This window comes from Procambarus clarkii, chromosome 47 (genome assembly GCF_040958095.1).
Source record: "Procambarus clarkii isolate CNS0578487 chromosome 47, FALCON_Pclarkii_2.0, whole genome shotgun sequence".
NCBI lineage: Eukaryota > Metazoa > Arthropoda > Malacostraca > Decapoda > Cambaridae > Procambarus > Procambarus clarkii.
The window spans coordinates 23,119,702-23,134,100 of record NC_091196.1 but is presented as its reverse complement, the minus strand read 5'-3'; the positions used below and the strand labels follow the sequence as shown (position 1 = coordinate 23,134,100).

Sequence of the window (14,399 nt, the reverse complement as noted above, 5' to 3'; positions counted from 1 at the left end):
CAACCATTTTTTTTTATTTTTCGTTTATTTTCTTATAATTATTTAAGAAACATGGAGCAGCCTACCTGCTGAACACCAAACGAACCTTTGACATTTGTTGTATTTCAAAATATTTAATTTTTTTTTCTACAAAAAAATCAATAATTTGCAACATCTCAGCAGTCTCACCTTTATATCCCACCATCATTAGCATCTTTAAACAAAAATAACATAATTTATTTGCATCATCGGAAGCATCCAAGAATGTGCAAGAAGCAGCGCGACCCCACCATGTGGTGTCGTCGTTATTCAAACATGCGGTCACCATACGAGACGAATTGTCGGGGATCAGGCCGGTCGTTACCCAAAATGTTCTCCATTTGAGGCAATCGTTATTCGAGTTACCACTGTAATAGTTTTAGTCAATTAATAATAAACATTTTTGCATTGAAAGCTTTATAGCTTATTCATAAAATTTCTTGTAATGTAGTAATAAATATTCAACATTTAATATACAATACATTATACAATATAAAGAATTTTGTTCAGCCAACCATGCACTTTCTGCACAACGTACGTAGTTGCCTCAACTTGGTGCCTTCTTTTGATAATTACTTATTTACTTTTCAGGACAGTGTAGGAGCTTGACAGTTTAAAAAGCTTTAGTTGATAATCTTGATCAACCTAAAATTTTATAGAAAAATTAATGAACCCAATTTTTTTGTGCTTTATTGTACACTATTGTTAATTTAAATGTCATCCACACTTCTGTGGAAGTAAACCTTTCATTCACCTCGGCTCTGGGGAAGACTACTACTACTTCCCGGGAAAATTTAAAATTCCAGCATAGCAGTACATAGTTGCTTCTGGAATGTTTCCTTAAGATTACTCACAGCCGAGTTGATAGAACATGTACCTCACCTGCGTGGGGTTCATGGTTCGAGTTTCCTAGAGCCCAGATGAATGAAACTGTTGTTAATGGTGTATAGTTGTCTAGATGGTTTGTGTGGTGGATGCTGATGAAAACAGCTTTTGTAATTGTTAATTGATGGGCTACATAGCGCTGCATTAGCTGACAGCCTCTCCATTAGTTTTCAAAGTTCCTATATCAGCCATCAATATTGACACTGCTTAAGGATTATTGACTTTTAAAATACCCCCGTCTTCTCCATGAACAGCTACCCCTATGACTGGCCGTTTCATATTTCTAATTTTTTGCCTGTACCTCTTGCATTTGGCAGCATAATGAATACATTTAACCTTAGCTTTTCTGTACTCTGCCTTTGTATTTTATATATCTTCATTACTTTCACTTCAGGCTAAATATCAAAGATAATTGATTTGGTCTTAATAAGGTAATATCAGAGTTGTCTTGCTGCTCACTTGAGCAAACACGCCTCCCAATGGTATGCCACGTTCAGCATTTATTACCACTACTCAGTATTATTTTCAAATGTCATTACTCGATGCTTTCTCTAGGCTTTGCTGCTTGTTGAAACTTTTTACCAACACATTTAGTCATCATTTTGCACATTTTTTTATTTTATATATTTTTTGTAGATAAATCCAGGGATGACTGCTTGAGTACCAAACCGCAAAACAGAACTGGGTTAGTAGACATGGGCTGGTAGGGTGCATGTGAGGGACTTGTTTTATGCTTCGGGTGGCTGGATGGCAGCCTAGGACACCCTCCTTCTGTGCTCATTACTTTACCATATTCAAATTAATTGAAGCTGAGAAGCTTACTAATGTGTACAACATGTGCCTGTAAAGTGCATACTGTAGTTGGTTATATAATAATTTGGAATGCATAACATTTTCCAGTGATTAATTTTAACAAAATACTGCACAGATTAATAAAATGTGGTATCTCAATATCTCAAGGGGGCACATTCCTGCATAAGTCTAGTGTATTTTAAATTCTCGCTAATCAGTGCATACAGTTTAAAACCATTTGAAATGAGCATATTTCTTAGACCAGCTTGAGTATGGCATTCATCCTCATATTTGGCAAATTTATTCATGTGCATGCACTTTCACATTAAAATTTCTATGCAATTGTAATGCATTAGTGTAATATTTTAGAGAAACCTTGGTAGCATAGTGACTAAGCATTTTTTGTTGTTTCTTAGCAGCTTTTACAATTATATGCAAGCCTGTGCCTACACACACACAGCACACACTTAATAAAGAACGAGAACTAGGGGTGGTTTTGGATAGTAAGCTGTCGCCAGACAAACACACAAAGAATGTTGAGAGGAGTGTGTGCGTTGCTTTCCAACTTCAGATTTGTTTTTAATTATACGGATGGATAAATACTAAAAAAAAACTGTTCACGACTTGAGACCAAAATTGGAATATGCAGCAGTTGTATGGTCTCCAAATCTCAAGAAGCACACAAACTGGAAAAGATGCAATGGCACGCTACAAAAAGTTTCCGGGACTGAAAAACAAGTTTCGAGGAGAGACTATAGGCATTAAACATGCCAAAGCTAGAAAATAACAGAAAAAGGTGATATGATCACCATTTATAAAATACTAACAGGAATTGACCAAATTGACAGGAATTCCTGAAACCAGCAACTTCATGAACAAGAGGACAGATTCAGGCTAAGGAAACAAAGGTGCCCAAAAAATATTAGTTTTCTTTTGCAAACAGAGTGGTAGATGGTTGGAACAAGTTGAGAAGGTGATGGAGGCCAAAACTGTCAGTAATTTCAAATTGTCATACAACAGAGTACGTACTGGGAAGTCGGGACACCACGAGCGTAGCTCTCATCCTGTAACTACACTTACTCATGCACAGCATAAATTGAGAACAAGTTTGCTGATGATGCTTAGATACTAAGGAAGATAATTAATTTAGAGGACTGTTATGCCCTTCATAAAGACTTGAACAAAATAAGTGTATGGAGCACTACTTGGCAAATGGAATTTAATGTCACCTTTAGTACTACAGTATATTGCAAAATTGGCCATCTCATTGTGTATGAATGGACAAAATTTGGACCTTGACCACCAGTCAAGTTATGACACTATTATTTTGAAGCACTCATCTAGAGATTCAGCATCATCACTGCTACACGTTTCGTCAGCATGTGACCATATTTGGTGTGAAGAGATACCCTGACAGGATGAAACCACCTGTAGTGACTGTAGGAGTATATGATTGGATGTGAGGGAAGTGTGAATGAACCTGTATATAAAATACAGTACTCAATTTGAAACTGTTTCCATGTTGTATCGGTGTTTGTGAGGTAGATTACCTGATAGTACTTTCCCACTGAAACACCTGTAACAGCTGGGATTAGAAGTATGAGGACTAGCAGGTAAAACAGATGACTCGTTTTATTGGAGAAGTTCCTTGCCACCTGATTTGAGTGTTACACGTTAAGTGGCGGGGACATGAAAGTAATTATATTCACCTCATATGTAGACAGTTAATTCTTAGATGTCCATTTGACATCCCTGTGTATTGGATTTCATTTACATGTGCATGCCAAACATCAAGAGTAGTGTGCCACTAGTCCCTTGAAATTGATAAAGTAATTAGGAAGCAGTTTTGAGTAATTGGGTGATCATTACAGTGTTAAGTTTGATGGTGCTACATAGCCTTCTCGGTTTGGTGCCTTCTTTTGATAATTACTTAGTGTTAAGTGAGGCTGTTCCTTAGAGAGCAAATATATAATTTAAGTGGGACTATCATATGTCCCCTGGTTTTTTATCAGTTTTGTGTGACCCTTGTGTAAAGTAAAGAAACTCCTAATGTATTGGTGTTCATTTTAATGAACGCATTTTAACTTGGATACATTTTAATGAAGCCTTCTCCTTTGAGATAGACTCCCTATTGGTACTGTATCCTGAAATGGCACTAATGAAGGTGAAGGAAATGTTTACAGCATCTTAAGAGGATGTAGGTTGCATCCAAAAATTTGACTTTTAATGCACTTACACATGTATTGGGTCTTTCCTTCACTTTCAGGCGAAAGTGAAGGAAAGTAAAGTTCAGCATTGTAGTAAGTTTCTCCATGACATTAATGTTAATCAATTAATCTATAAATTATTGATGTGGGCCATATTGTTCTCCCTGCCCAAGAACTGTTCAATAACACATTCTACCCAACATGACCATTGCCTTTGGAATACTTATGAGGGAGGCCATCATCTGTAAGGCCCTCACCTCGACGACTTGCCTTTAGTAGATGTGTCGTGGCTCTGGCAAATACTTTTTAACCCTTAGGCTGCGATTATTGTCTATTGACGATCCCTAGGGGACTGCAGTAATCATTAAAAGACCATTTAAACAATTATTGTCTGGGTTTTAAATGTATGATGCAAATGTGGATATAATAGGTCTATGTGGATGTAATGGCATTTACCATGACCCATAAAAAAAAAATCCTGCTATTTTATGGTATGAATGCTGTCATTGTCATGAATGTTACTAGGTGAATGCAGTCATCGTCATATGACGATTTAAACAATTATTGTCTGGGTTTTACATGTATACAATATGGTTATAATAGTGCTCTGTAGATGTAAATAAAGAAAAATAAATGATAAAACAATTGGTGAAGCATCCGAGGATAAAACAGGAAGCGTCGGCAAAGTAGAGTGCCGGGCGTTGAAAAGTATAGTGTCAGCCGCAGCGCCTCCACTCCACTATATCGTATGGCTTGGCACTTTATCCTGAGAGTTCCCTTCCCTTTGACTCGGTGAAACTCTATATACTCACATTTTCATGTTTTTCTTAAATACAAATTAATAATTTTATAATGATAATTCTGGGGAAATTTTTACACAGGTATTGGGTCTTTCCTAGGCAGCATTGCAGGTGGAGGTACTCTAAAAATAGTACAATCCTACATGTAGTTTTGTGGATGGCTCCATAGTACCAAAGTAAATGCACCACATAGCTACTATGGCCACCCAGAAAAGGAAGTTTCTTTACATTGTTTGATTTTTACATTTAACTTCAGTCCTGTGTGAGATTGTATTATGATGGCTTATGTGCTTTTTAAATTAGTTTGCAAATAATAACTAAATATGTGAAGTAATGTAAGACTAAAGTAACTGAAAATGTTGCATGCATCTTGGGTAATGGGTGTAAGTGGTTATTGCTGCCCACGACCTTAACATCTCGCAGTACAGTATTTGGCCCTCGCTGCCAATATTATTATGATGCACTTTCATAATACAGATTTATTATGAAAGTGTAAAATCCCTTTACAGATTTTGTATATAATTAATTTTTAATTTGATATACAGTAGTCAGCATTTGCTTGCACATTCAATATTATAAAGATTATCCTTAAATTATTATTTTCATGGAAATTTTCATTAGTTTAATGACAAGGATTTAACCTTTATATAAAAATTTTAACATTTGCAATGCAGAAAATGGCTACAGGTTGTAATTTATTTTTAATTATAATAAAATTTATAATGCTGCCATTGGTTATTTTTGTTTCAGAGAATCAACCAGATCGTCGTATCGACCGTTTGTTGTACAGAAATCTGCTACTTTGCCCCCTAACTCTAACTTAAGTAGAAAATAGTGAATTCTTAAGCCCTTCCCTGTTTTCTCACCTTGAGGAATTTTAGTGGCTCTCTGAGATTGCCTTGAATATAAAATCAAAGAAATTCTTACTGGCATTTCTGAAACTATTTAGACTTACGGATATCTGCTGAATCCCTCCACAATGCAGAAAAACAATTGTTTGAACAAGTAATTGAGGTATTGTCTTCGAGTCAATGTGACAATCGCCTCACCTTGAAGATAAATGACTGTGCAAAACGGATGTTGTTTTGGCCAGAAAGATATTAGTGTATTGAGGACAAGTGCCTTATGAAGTCCTAGTTAATAATACTTGATTATGTGCATTATTTAAAGTCCTGTTATTCTCCCTCAGAGACAAGTCTTTGTAGTGACATAATTATTAAAGTAATATTTTGCTGAATTGCTCGTAACAGAAGAAGAGTAAGAATTTTTGGTACAAGAAAGCCTTATTTTGTATGTTTCTAATTATCTGTAATACTTAATGCTTCCAGTATACATACATAAGTTGTCCTCCTTTATCGTCCATTACCACATCAGACTGCTGCAAGTGAGTTAATGCAAGGAAACAAATGACTGCATTGTGTTGTGTGTGTTTTGTGAAGTCACCTAACTGTAAGCAGTCACAAGTTCAGTAATTTACTCAAGGCAGTATTTTGTGTGTGCACGTGTGTATTTTGTAATTAATAAATTTCATGGAAAGTGTAAACATTCCCAGTATTTTATGACCCTCTGTGTTATCCTTAGTATTTAACAATTGGAAAAAAATTTATCCTTTAAAATAATTAAAAACAACAAAAATTTGCCTTGGTGTCAAACTACTGTACTTTGTGGCTGTGCTTGTTGTGTAAATATTGTCCTGCATGAATGTGGTCTTGAATGTGAATGATGATAGTAAATCATAATCAGAAGTTGATAGTTGTGGTTGAACAAGACAAGATTTTTTTATATATACAATTTGTATGAATAATTATAATAAACTGATAACCTAGAAGTTCAAAATGCAAGTGATTCCATGATGAGTCTTGAAAGTTAGGCTGGATAGTTCAGATGGGACTTTGCCGAGTCTACTGGTAGTGTGCTGCTTGTTATATAGCACCTGTCAAAGCTAAGCTGTCTTTGAGTTTAGTGCCACCCATCTCCATCCTGAAATTCTTACATGCCCTCTTGTAATTTTGGTTTCTTTTTATATTTATATATCACATCTACTGGAATACGAACTCGTCATCACCTGTGGAACTCTCATGATGCTTTCACTCGCCATTCCTCCCAAACTAAGGGTCTAGTCTGGATTGAAGCATCAGTTGAGTACTGCTGAGTAAGCTAGAATTTATAAGTACTATTATTATTTCCCCCTATTTGTCACATAAGTGAAGTCATAATGCATTAACCTAGCAGGAATAAGCTTCAGTGTCTTGTCATTTATAAAGGTAAATTGTCATGTATATCCAAACCAGTGTTGTTCAGCATAGGTAATCGTTAGTAAAAATGTCTTTAATATTATTCAGGGTGGTTCATACTTCAGTTACCAGTTGTGTAGCTGCTATATATTAGTGTGCACTTGGCTAGTAAAAGTCTGTGCTGATTACTTGCTATCTTTGTTCATAACATGATCTTACTGACTTCATTCCACTGCTTGTTATTCTTCTTTTTGACTTGTATTACACAATGACAGTCACCATTTTGTGGACACATGACAAATTTGCTTAGTTGAAGAGAGCACAAAGTGGTGACAGTGATGTGAAGGACCACCAATAAGAGTGTAGACTTTATTTGTAGATGTTTTGCCTGTTAGGGCATTACTAAATCTCGTATTTGATAATACCCTTATAGGTGAAATTTTATTTACAAATGATATCTTTCATCTCGGTTGTTCTCTACGTCCTCGTCTAGGGAAACTTCCATTTCTTTCTTTGACTTTAGATTATCCTTGTACTGTTGCTGTGTACAAAAATAACTACATATGCATGTGAATGAGGAAGATTGTTTCTTTATCATGGCTAATAATTAGGATGCTAATTGCTTAAAGTTTTCACAAACTTTCATTTTGATCCATGCTGAAACCATAGAAATCTCAGTTCCTATAAAATGCCTAATAATCTTGCTGTTGTAATTAATGATGATGCAATATCATAACACTAGTAGTAGTGTACCATGTTATAATGTGCCCAGGTTCTCTTATATCAGGTAATGTACATAATAAGTTTTTTTTTCTCACAAGATCAGAGATGAGTTGCACTTCATAAATTGTGAGGTATATTCAGAAAACATGTTCCTGTTATCCTACAATAATATTCCACATTTCAAAATGTTATGTTCATTACTCAAACATACTACTAATATATTCTCGAATAGATGTACGATTTAGGATGCCAACAGAGTTCTCAAGAAAATGAAGTTATTGACTTGAATCATAAATATAAAGATATTGTGTAGGGGGGGTGGGAAGGAATTTTCTATAAATTACAACACTATTTGATGTGATGCACAACCTGCATCATATAATAGCTGCTGGTTACAACTTGAAAGTGGAAATTCATTACAGTACTTTTTTTTTTATATAGGGTTGTAATGCAATTTTAAATGTGCCATATCATTTTATGTTTAGATGTTTTATTTACACTTTTTACAGTACTGTATCATGTTAATGACAAAATAGGGTAAGTACACACACCAGAACTATCATATTTGGTAAGCCATTTAATTTTAAGTGTCTGAAGCATTATTTTGATTTTGGAACACATTCATTTCAGTTTGTGGAAATTTTCATGGAGATTTTCAAATTATATAAACTTGTATTTTTTTAAATTTGAATAATGTTAATTATAATTATCTGTATATTCAGTTGGCTAAAGAGACATCTGCAAATATTATTATTTGGTTAGTGCTTGAATTGTAACAAGTTGAATGACGGTTTTATTGTAATTAAACTTCTTAACTTTTATTAAGTAAATAAAAGTTAAAAGGGGGCATGTTTTTGGAAATTTTATCTATTTAACAATATCTATTAACTGCCTCAAGCCTTATCCATTATGCATCACCTTCAATTATAATGACTGTAAGGAAGAATAATTTTAACATTAATTATTGATAAGACCTAAGTCTTGGGGTGTAAATTGGATGATTACTTCAAGAATTCTATTTAGTACTTTCATGCACAGCACATGTACTTTCATTTTGACATAATGCTAGCAAGTTTGAAGGATAAACACCCCCCATAAATGTAGCAATTCCAGTATTATTACCCCATTTCTTACCATCATTGGGTGGGGGAGGTATATGTCAGGAGATAAACATTGTAAACACAAACATTGTTTGTGGTACTGTGTACCACAAACAAGCAATCGCTATCACACTCCAACACACTCGGCATCACACTACCACTTTGTAAGACCAGTTGTACAGCTCTCCAAATGCATTTTCTTGTAACAGAGTTCATGAAACTAAGTAACATCAGCATAAAACACAATTTAATTGAAAGTAGGACACTAGACAGTCTTCTCCTTTTGAAACTGAATTTGCTAAATTACAATGATGGACTTGTTTTAGTAAATACTGTACATTTTTTAGGTTAACCATTTAGTTATGTAAATGCATATTTTTATTATTGTATGAGTCCTTGTATGAGGAATATGAAGCTGCCAAGTGTGTGTGTACCAGCTTAGGAATGAGGATAAAATGTACAGGTAAATGCATTTGGTTAACAATTTTTTTTCCTTTTTCTGTCTCTTTCTCGAGTGGAGGTGGTGGTTTGCAGAAGATGGGCTTCCTTAAAAATCCTTGTAGTATAATTCGACTATTTAAATCTGGGAGCATTCTGAATATCTGAAATATTGTTTTGTTTGACTCTCGCCAAATTTTCTGGATTTCTCGGTTAATAATATACAGTAGTGTATTTTTAGCATATTGCATATTCAGGTATACAAATATTATATAAAGAATTATATAGTTTACATGTAAATAATAATTATAGAGAAAATTAATACATCACATTTATTTGTTCCCTTAGCACAGGCTGGTCTTGATAACCCAGAGGCAGCAAATGCAGTTTTAGTACAATGTCATGCCATGTATTACACTTCTGATCCCACCTTGAAGACCTTAATGCCCATGGTTAGTGCTATTATTTCAACTAAATGTAACTATGGCCCATCAATAACCACCCCCAGGCATCAATGTTGTACTTACCAGTCAGTGTGTAACAGGCAGTGAGGTCTAGGGCACTGTGCCGCACCTGCTAGCTTTGTTGTACCTGTTGCATTATAATTTTAACTATTCTGACATTTTTCTTTGTCGAATCTCTTGTAATCCAAAATCCTGGTACAGTACTCTGAAAGTTGGATTGTCACTATAATTACCACCACTGCATTCCCTTTTCTTCAATATGATCTGGTCTCTTTGCTTTATCTTTGTAAATACTACTGTAATACCGATTCCTTTCTTGTACCAGCCACAATCACATTTTTCTAATACTGTATCCTGTCTTTCTTTCACAAGGAAGTTTCTTCTACCTTCGTTTGATGCACCCATATTATTCTTGCCAGACAACATGGTTTCAATGGTCAGATACTGTCATGATTTATCAGAAGAAAAATCAATGAAAATGCTTGAGTATTGAGAAGTCAGACAGCATTTTTACATGGGGAAAACACATGATCAATATAGGTTCTGTTGCATCAATAGTAGTTTCACTTGAATTTTTTAACAATGTATAGTGTAATGCAAGTTTAGGAAACGTGTGTAAAATATCCAGTACAGTATATGCCTTTTTGATAATTACTTATTCTTCCATTATCCAATTTTTGAACAAGGAATAAATAAATGTGAAAAACAGTGAGCGGATTTGATGTTTTGAGGTATTCATTATATGGAAGCCTGCATTTTGAGGGAGCGAGTATGTAAAATACCTCAAGGATAAAATTGTGTGGAAACTGCATTGCAGGATTGTCAGGCATTGATGTAAGCAATGAAACACAATGTGCATCTCATCACTTTTGCAATACTGTAGTAATTAATTTTTACTGCCTTATTGTTTTAAATTAATTTAAAAATAACATAGTAATTTACACAGCTTAATTATTGCAAATCTAATAGCAAGTTTTGAAAGTTGTTAAATTTTTTTAATTTTCAGCCTCTCTTTACATATGATTGACAATATTAAGGTTTGGTTTGCAGAAAAGGCCAGAATGTACTAACTGCAAGTGGTGGCTGTTGTGGTTCAGATGGTTCAGAATGCATTAGTTACCAGGGATTAGGGAAGTTCATATACGTACACTCTAAAAAAAATATTTTACATAATAAAATTGGTAATGCACCAGTTATTAAAAACACTGCAAGTACATCTAATGTGAAAATCTGAATTAAGGTTGCTAGAGTAAGCTTATGTGGCATATATTTAAAAAAAATAAATTTGCAATTCAGCTTGAGAGAAATCCTTATGGAATATGTGAAGAATATATTGCTGTGATAAGGTATATGTATTTAGATGTAAGGAACTGAAAGGGATTGGGTGGTGGTCTCCAGTTTTGTGGATACTGCTGCGGATACTTATGTGCTTTTAAATACTCGTGTTGGACATGCTGCAATAGTGCAATGTAATTGTTTACCCTGCCACACCTTACCGTCTGTTTTTGTTACTTCCCTTCAGTATCGGCACAAACAGGAATACCTGCATTCACAAAGTCACGTTTTGCAGTACTGTTAAATGTATACTATTAATTTGTTTTCATCTCTAATGTATACTATAGTGAAATATTTATTATTCCATGACCAATTTTGCATTATTTTGAAGTAGCTGTGATTTTCTTCAGTTTTATGATCTAATAAGTTAAAGGGCAACCATCTCATATGGGAACTATTCTCTTGTGGCAAAACAGTCAGTGAAATTTGATAGACTAATCGTAGGGCACGTTTCAAGTGATGTACTGTAGTTTACCAATGCCTCAGAAATAGAATTTGAAATAGGATGAAAATTCCTGTTATCTTGACAGTGTTAGGCCTATTTGTGTTTTATCAGTAAATGTTTATATTTTACCTTGGATTGTGTATTTCTACATAGGCATTATTTGAAGCATTATGTCTACAGTCTACTCATCTTTTTTCGTAACACTGTTGAAAGTGGTACATTTTAATCCCAAACTAAGCCCGTTATTATTGGTGTAACCACATTATCTGGGTTTATTTAAAAGTAAATGTTGCGTACAAATCTCGAATCCCACCCAGCTTTCACTGACCCATGTCCTGAGCTTCAGGGATCTTAAGGGATCATTGTTTTGCAATGTTAGAAATAATAAGGTTTATGGTCAACTAATGGTAACCTTTCTCTTAAGTAAATTTTGTAGGCATTTGGACAAATTCTGATAAAGCTCATAAATGGAAAATCTAGGAATTGTATCCTCCCAGTTTTTTTTTTCTTGGAACTTGATATTTCCTCAGTTTCAATATTGAACAAGCTTTGTATATGGCTGTTACTTTAAAAATATTTTGTGTACCCTGTGGGTGACACACTCAGTGATTAGCATTTAAGGGAGAGAGTCCCAGTTCCAGCTTGTTGCCTCAGTATCCAAGAGTCCCTCTGAAGGTATCCCAGTCGGTGAATTTGCTGGCTTTTCTGCAAATTGTTTTTATCAGGTCTTACATTTGAACTTTGTAACAACTTATGACTTGGTTATTGCAGTTTGTCATCTTGTTCTGCGAAAAAAGTATATTTGAAGTTGAATTATCCAAAGAGGAATGGCTGCCTGTGGGTTGTGTAGAAGAGAACTTTCTGAAAAAGTAAATTTTTATGAAAAACTTTGTTGCTATCATTCATACCAATAAGCTACCATATCTTTGAGAGGCTAAAGGTGTGATTCTTGATAATCCCTAGCATCCACAGCACTGCAGGAATATTGCCTAGATAACTGGAAATGTTTATTGGAAGTAATTGCTTTGCTATGTCCCAATAATTAATTGAAGTCTTTCCATACAAGACTCATTTATTGATGTGTGTGTGTATATTGTGTAGACATTTTTAATTTTTTTATGCTGCAAAAGTACAATGTACCCGGTAATTGTTTTTCTTTGCCTCACTTCGTTTTTTTTTTTTTTTTTTTTTTTTTTTTTTTTTTTTTTTACTTTAGTGCCTTGGTGATATTTAGCGCATTTTGAACATTCCGCACATTTGATGGTGCTATAATGTTTCCCCGGCTTGGTGCCTTCTTTTGATACTTGATAAATTACTTACATTTATTATCACAATGAATAGGAACACATGCATCTATTCATGATTTGTAGTACTGTTAGATACATCCTAATACCAGGATAAGGGCCCTTGGTTTTTGTTCACATTCCCGGAACTATTCCTACTAGGTCCTCTTGACCTTCCCAATACAGGCAGTATCCTAACTTATGTTTAGCCCCTCTTAACATCCCCCCACCCCTCATTCTCTTGAAAAATAGTCCTTAAAACACTTCGATTATCAAATATGAAAATGTAAATTTTCTTTATAATTACTTATTTCATAAAACTGTGACGAGTAGTGACACAACCGCTGCCACTATGTAACTACCATTTTCTACTCTACTAATATTGTAATACTTAGAAATGTATCATCACTGGTCCGTCATACGTATAACACATGCAACTGATTCCTTGAATGAACTGTGCTCTGCGTAGGCAACTTAAGGGGGAGAGAAGAAAGAGGGGGGTTGGGAGTGAGAGAAATGTTAGCTGCTACGGTCACACTGCAACCCGTCCTTTCAAAATAACTTCGCTTTTCGCTTGTATGCGCGCTATAGCCGAAAAGTGACGTAATTTGAAATGAAATTGGCTCGCGAAAGTGATGTACTGTCCTATTTTCTGGTTGGGATCCTCCAGCTTAGTCTGTTAGGTTAGGAGAGAACACTTTTAATTAACGTTTTTCATGACGTTTTGACAAGTTGATATGACTACCCAATATGCCACCGCGGTGATATTTCTCGCCTTTTGAATATTCAGCTATACTGGTGGTGCTTCGTAGTCTCTCCTGGCTTTGTGCTTTTTGATAATTTTCGTCTCGCTCATGCACTCACTAACGCCCCCCCCCCCCACTCACAAGACGAGTTCTTGGATGCTGATCGAACTTTGTGAGAGACTATTTTGGGTCTTAAGCAGCAGGAGGAAGATAGTAATAGTGAAAATCAGGAGATTGGACTAGATAGTAGTAACAATTAAGCTGAATAACTCTAGTAACGGTGCTATGACCCATTGTTTCTTATATGTCGGTAGCCTAATGGAATTCAGGGATACCCCAATAACGTTTAAAACAATTAGGAAAATCATTAAAAAAGTAAAGGATTCTAGATCCCCAGATGTGGATGGAATTGTACAGGCACTGGTAGAGTAACAGTCCATCGGCTGAAACTCCTATTTAAAAAATCTCTGGACTAAGTTCTAGATTGAAAATAGGCAAATGTCACGCCTATGTTAAAAAACTGCAGAAAACTATGGACCGATCAGCCTAACCTCTCATATCTACAAAGCTTGTTTAGAGAATCTTAAGAGGGAATCGTTCACCGTCTCCCAGCGTTAAATCTAGTAAAATCAACGCAACGTGGTTTTATAATTCAAAGGAGTCCCAGTTAACGTAGTATACTTGGTCATCTCTAAAGCTTTTGATGAGGTACAACATGAAAGACTGGCAGGAAAATTACAAGCACATGGAGTAAACGGTAAAGTAATTGAATGGATTAAAGATTGTCTTACCAAAGAAAGTAAAGGTTCGTCCTAAATGGAAAAAAAATCTAACTGGAGAAATAGGATTGAGCAGGGGGTTCCCCAAGGTTCCATCTTTGGACCAACCCATTTTTGTTGTACGTCAGTGACATGAGAATATTACAAACC

At 35.1% G+C, this 14,399-nt stretch overlaps 1 protein-coding gene across 5 annotated transcripts in view; it reads left to right on the top strand.

The window, feature by feature from the left end:
• The window catches only part of LOC123762919 (rho-associated protein kinase 2), a 60,979-nt gene extending 54,730 nt beyond the window's left edge, over nt 1-6,249 (top strand). For 3 of the 5 annotated variants that reach the window (XM_069302126.1, XM_069302128.1, XM_069302125.1), the window contains one exon: nt 5,453-6,249. In XM_069302126.1, the coding sequence (XP_069158227.1) occupies nt 5,453-5,537 (85 nt within the window). In that variant the 3' untranslated portion in view covers nt 5,538-6,249. The remainder of the gene's footprint in view (nt 1-5,452) is intronic. The other 2 variants (XR_011222280.1, XM_069302127.1) reach the window with 2 other exon arrangements.
• Nucleotides 6,250-14,399: the final 8,150 nt, after the last annotated feature.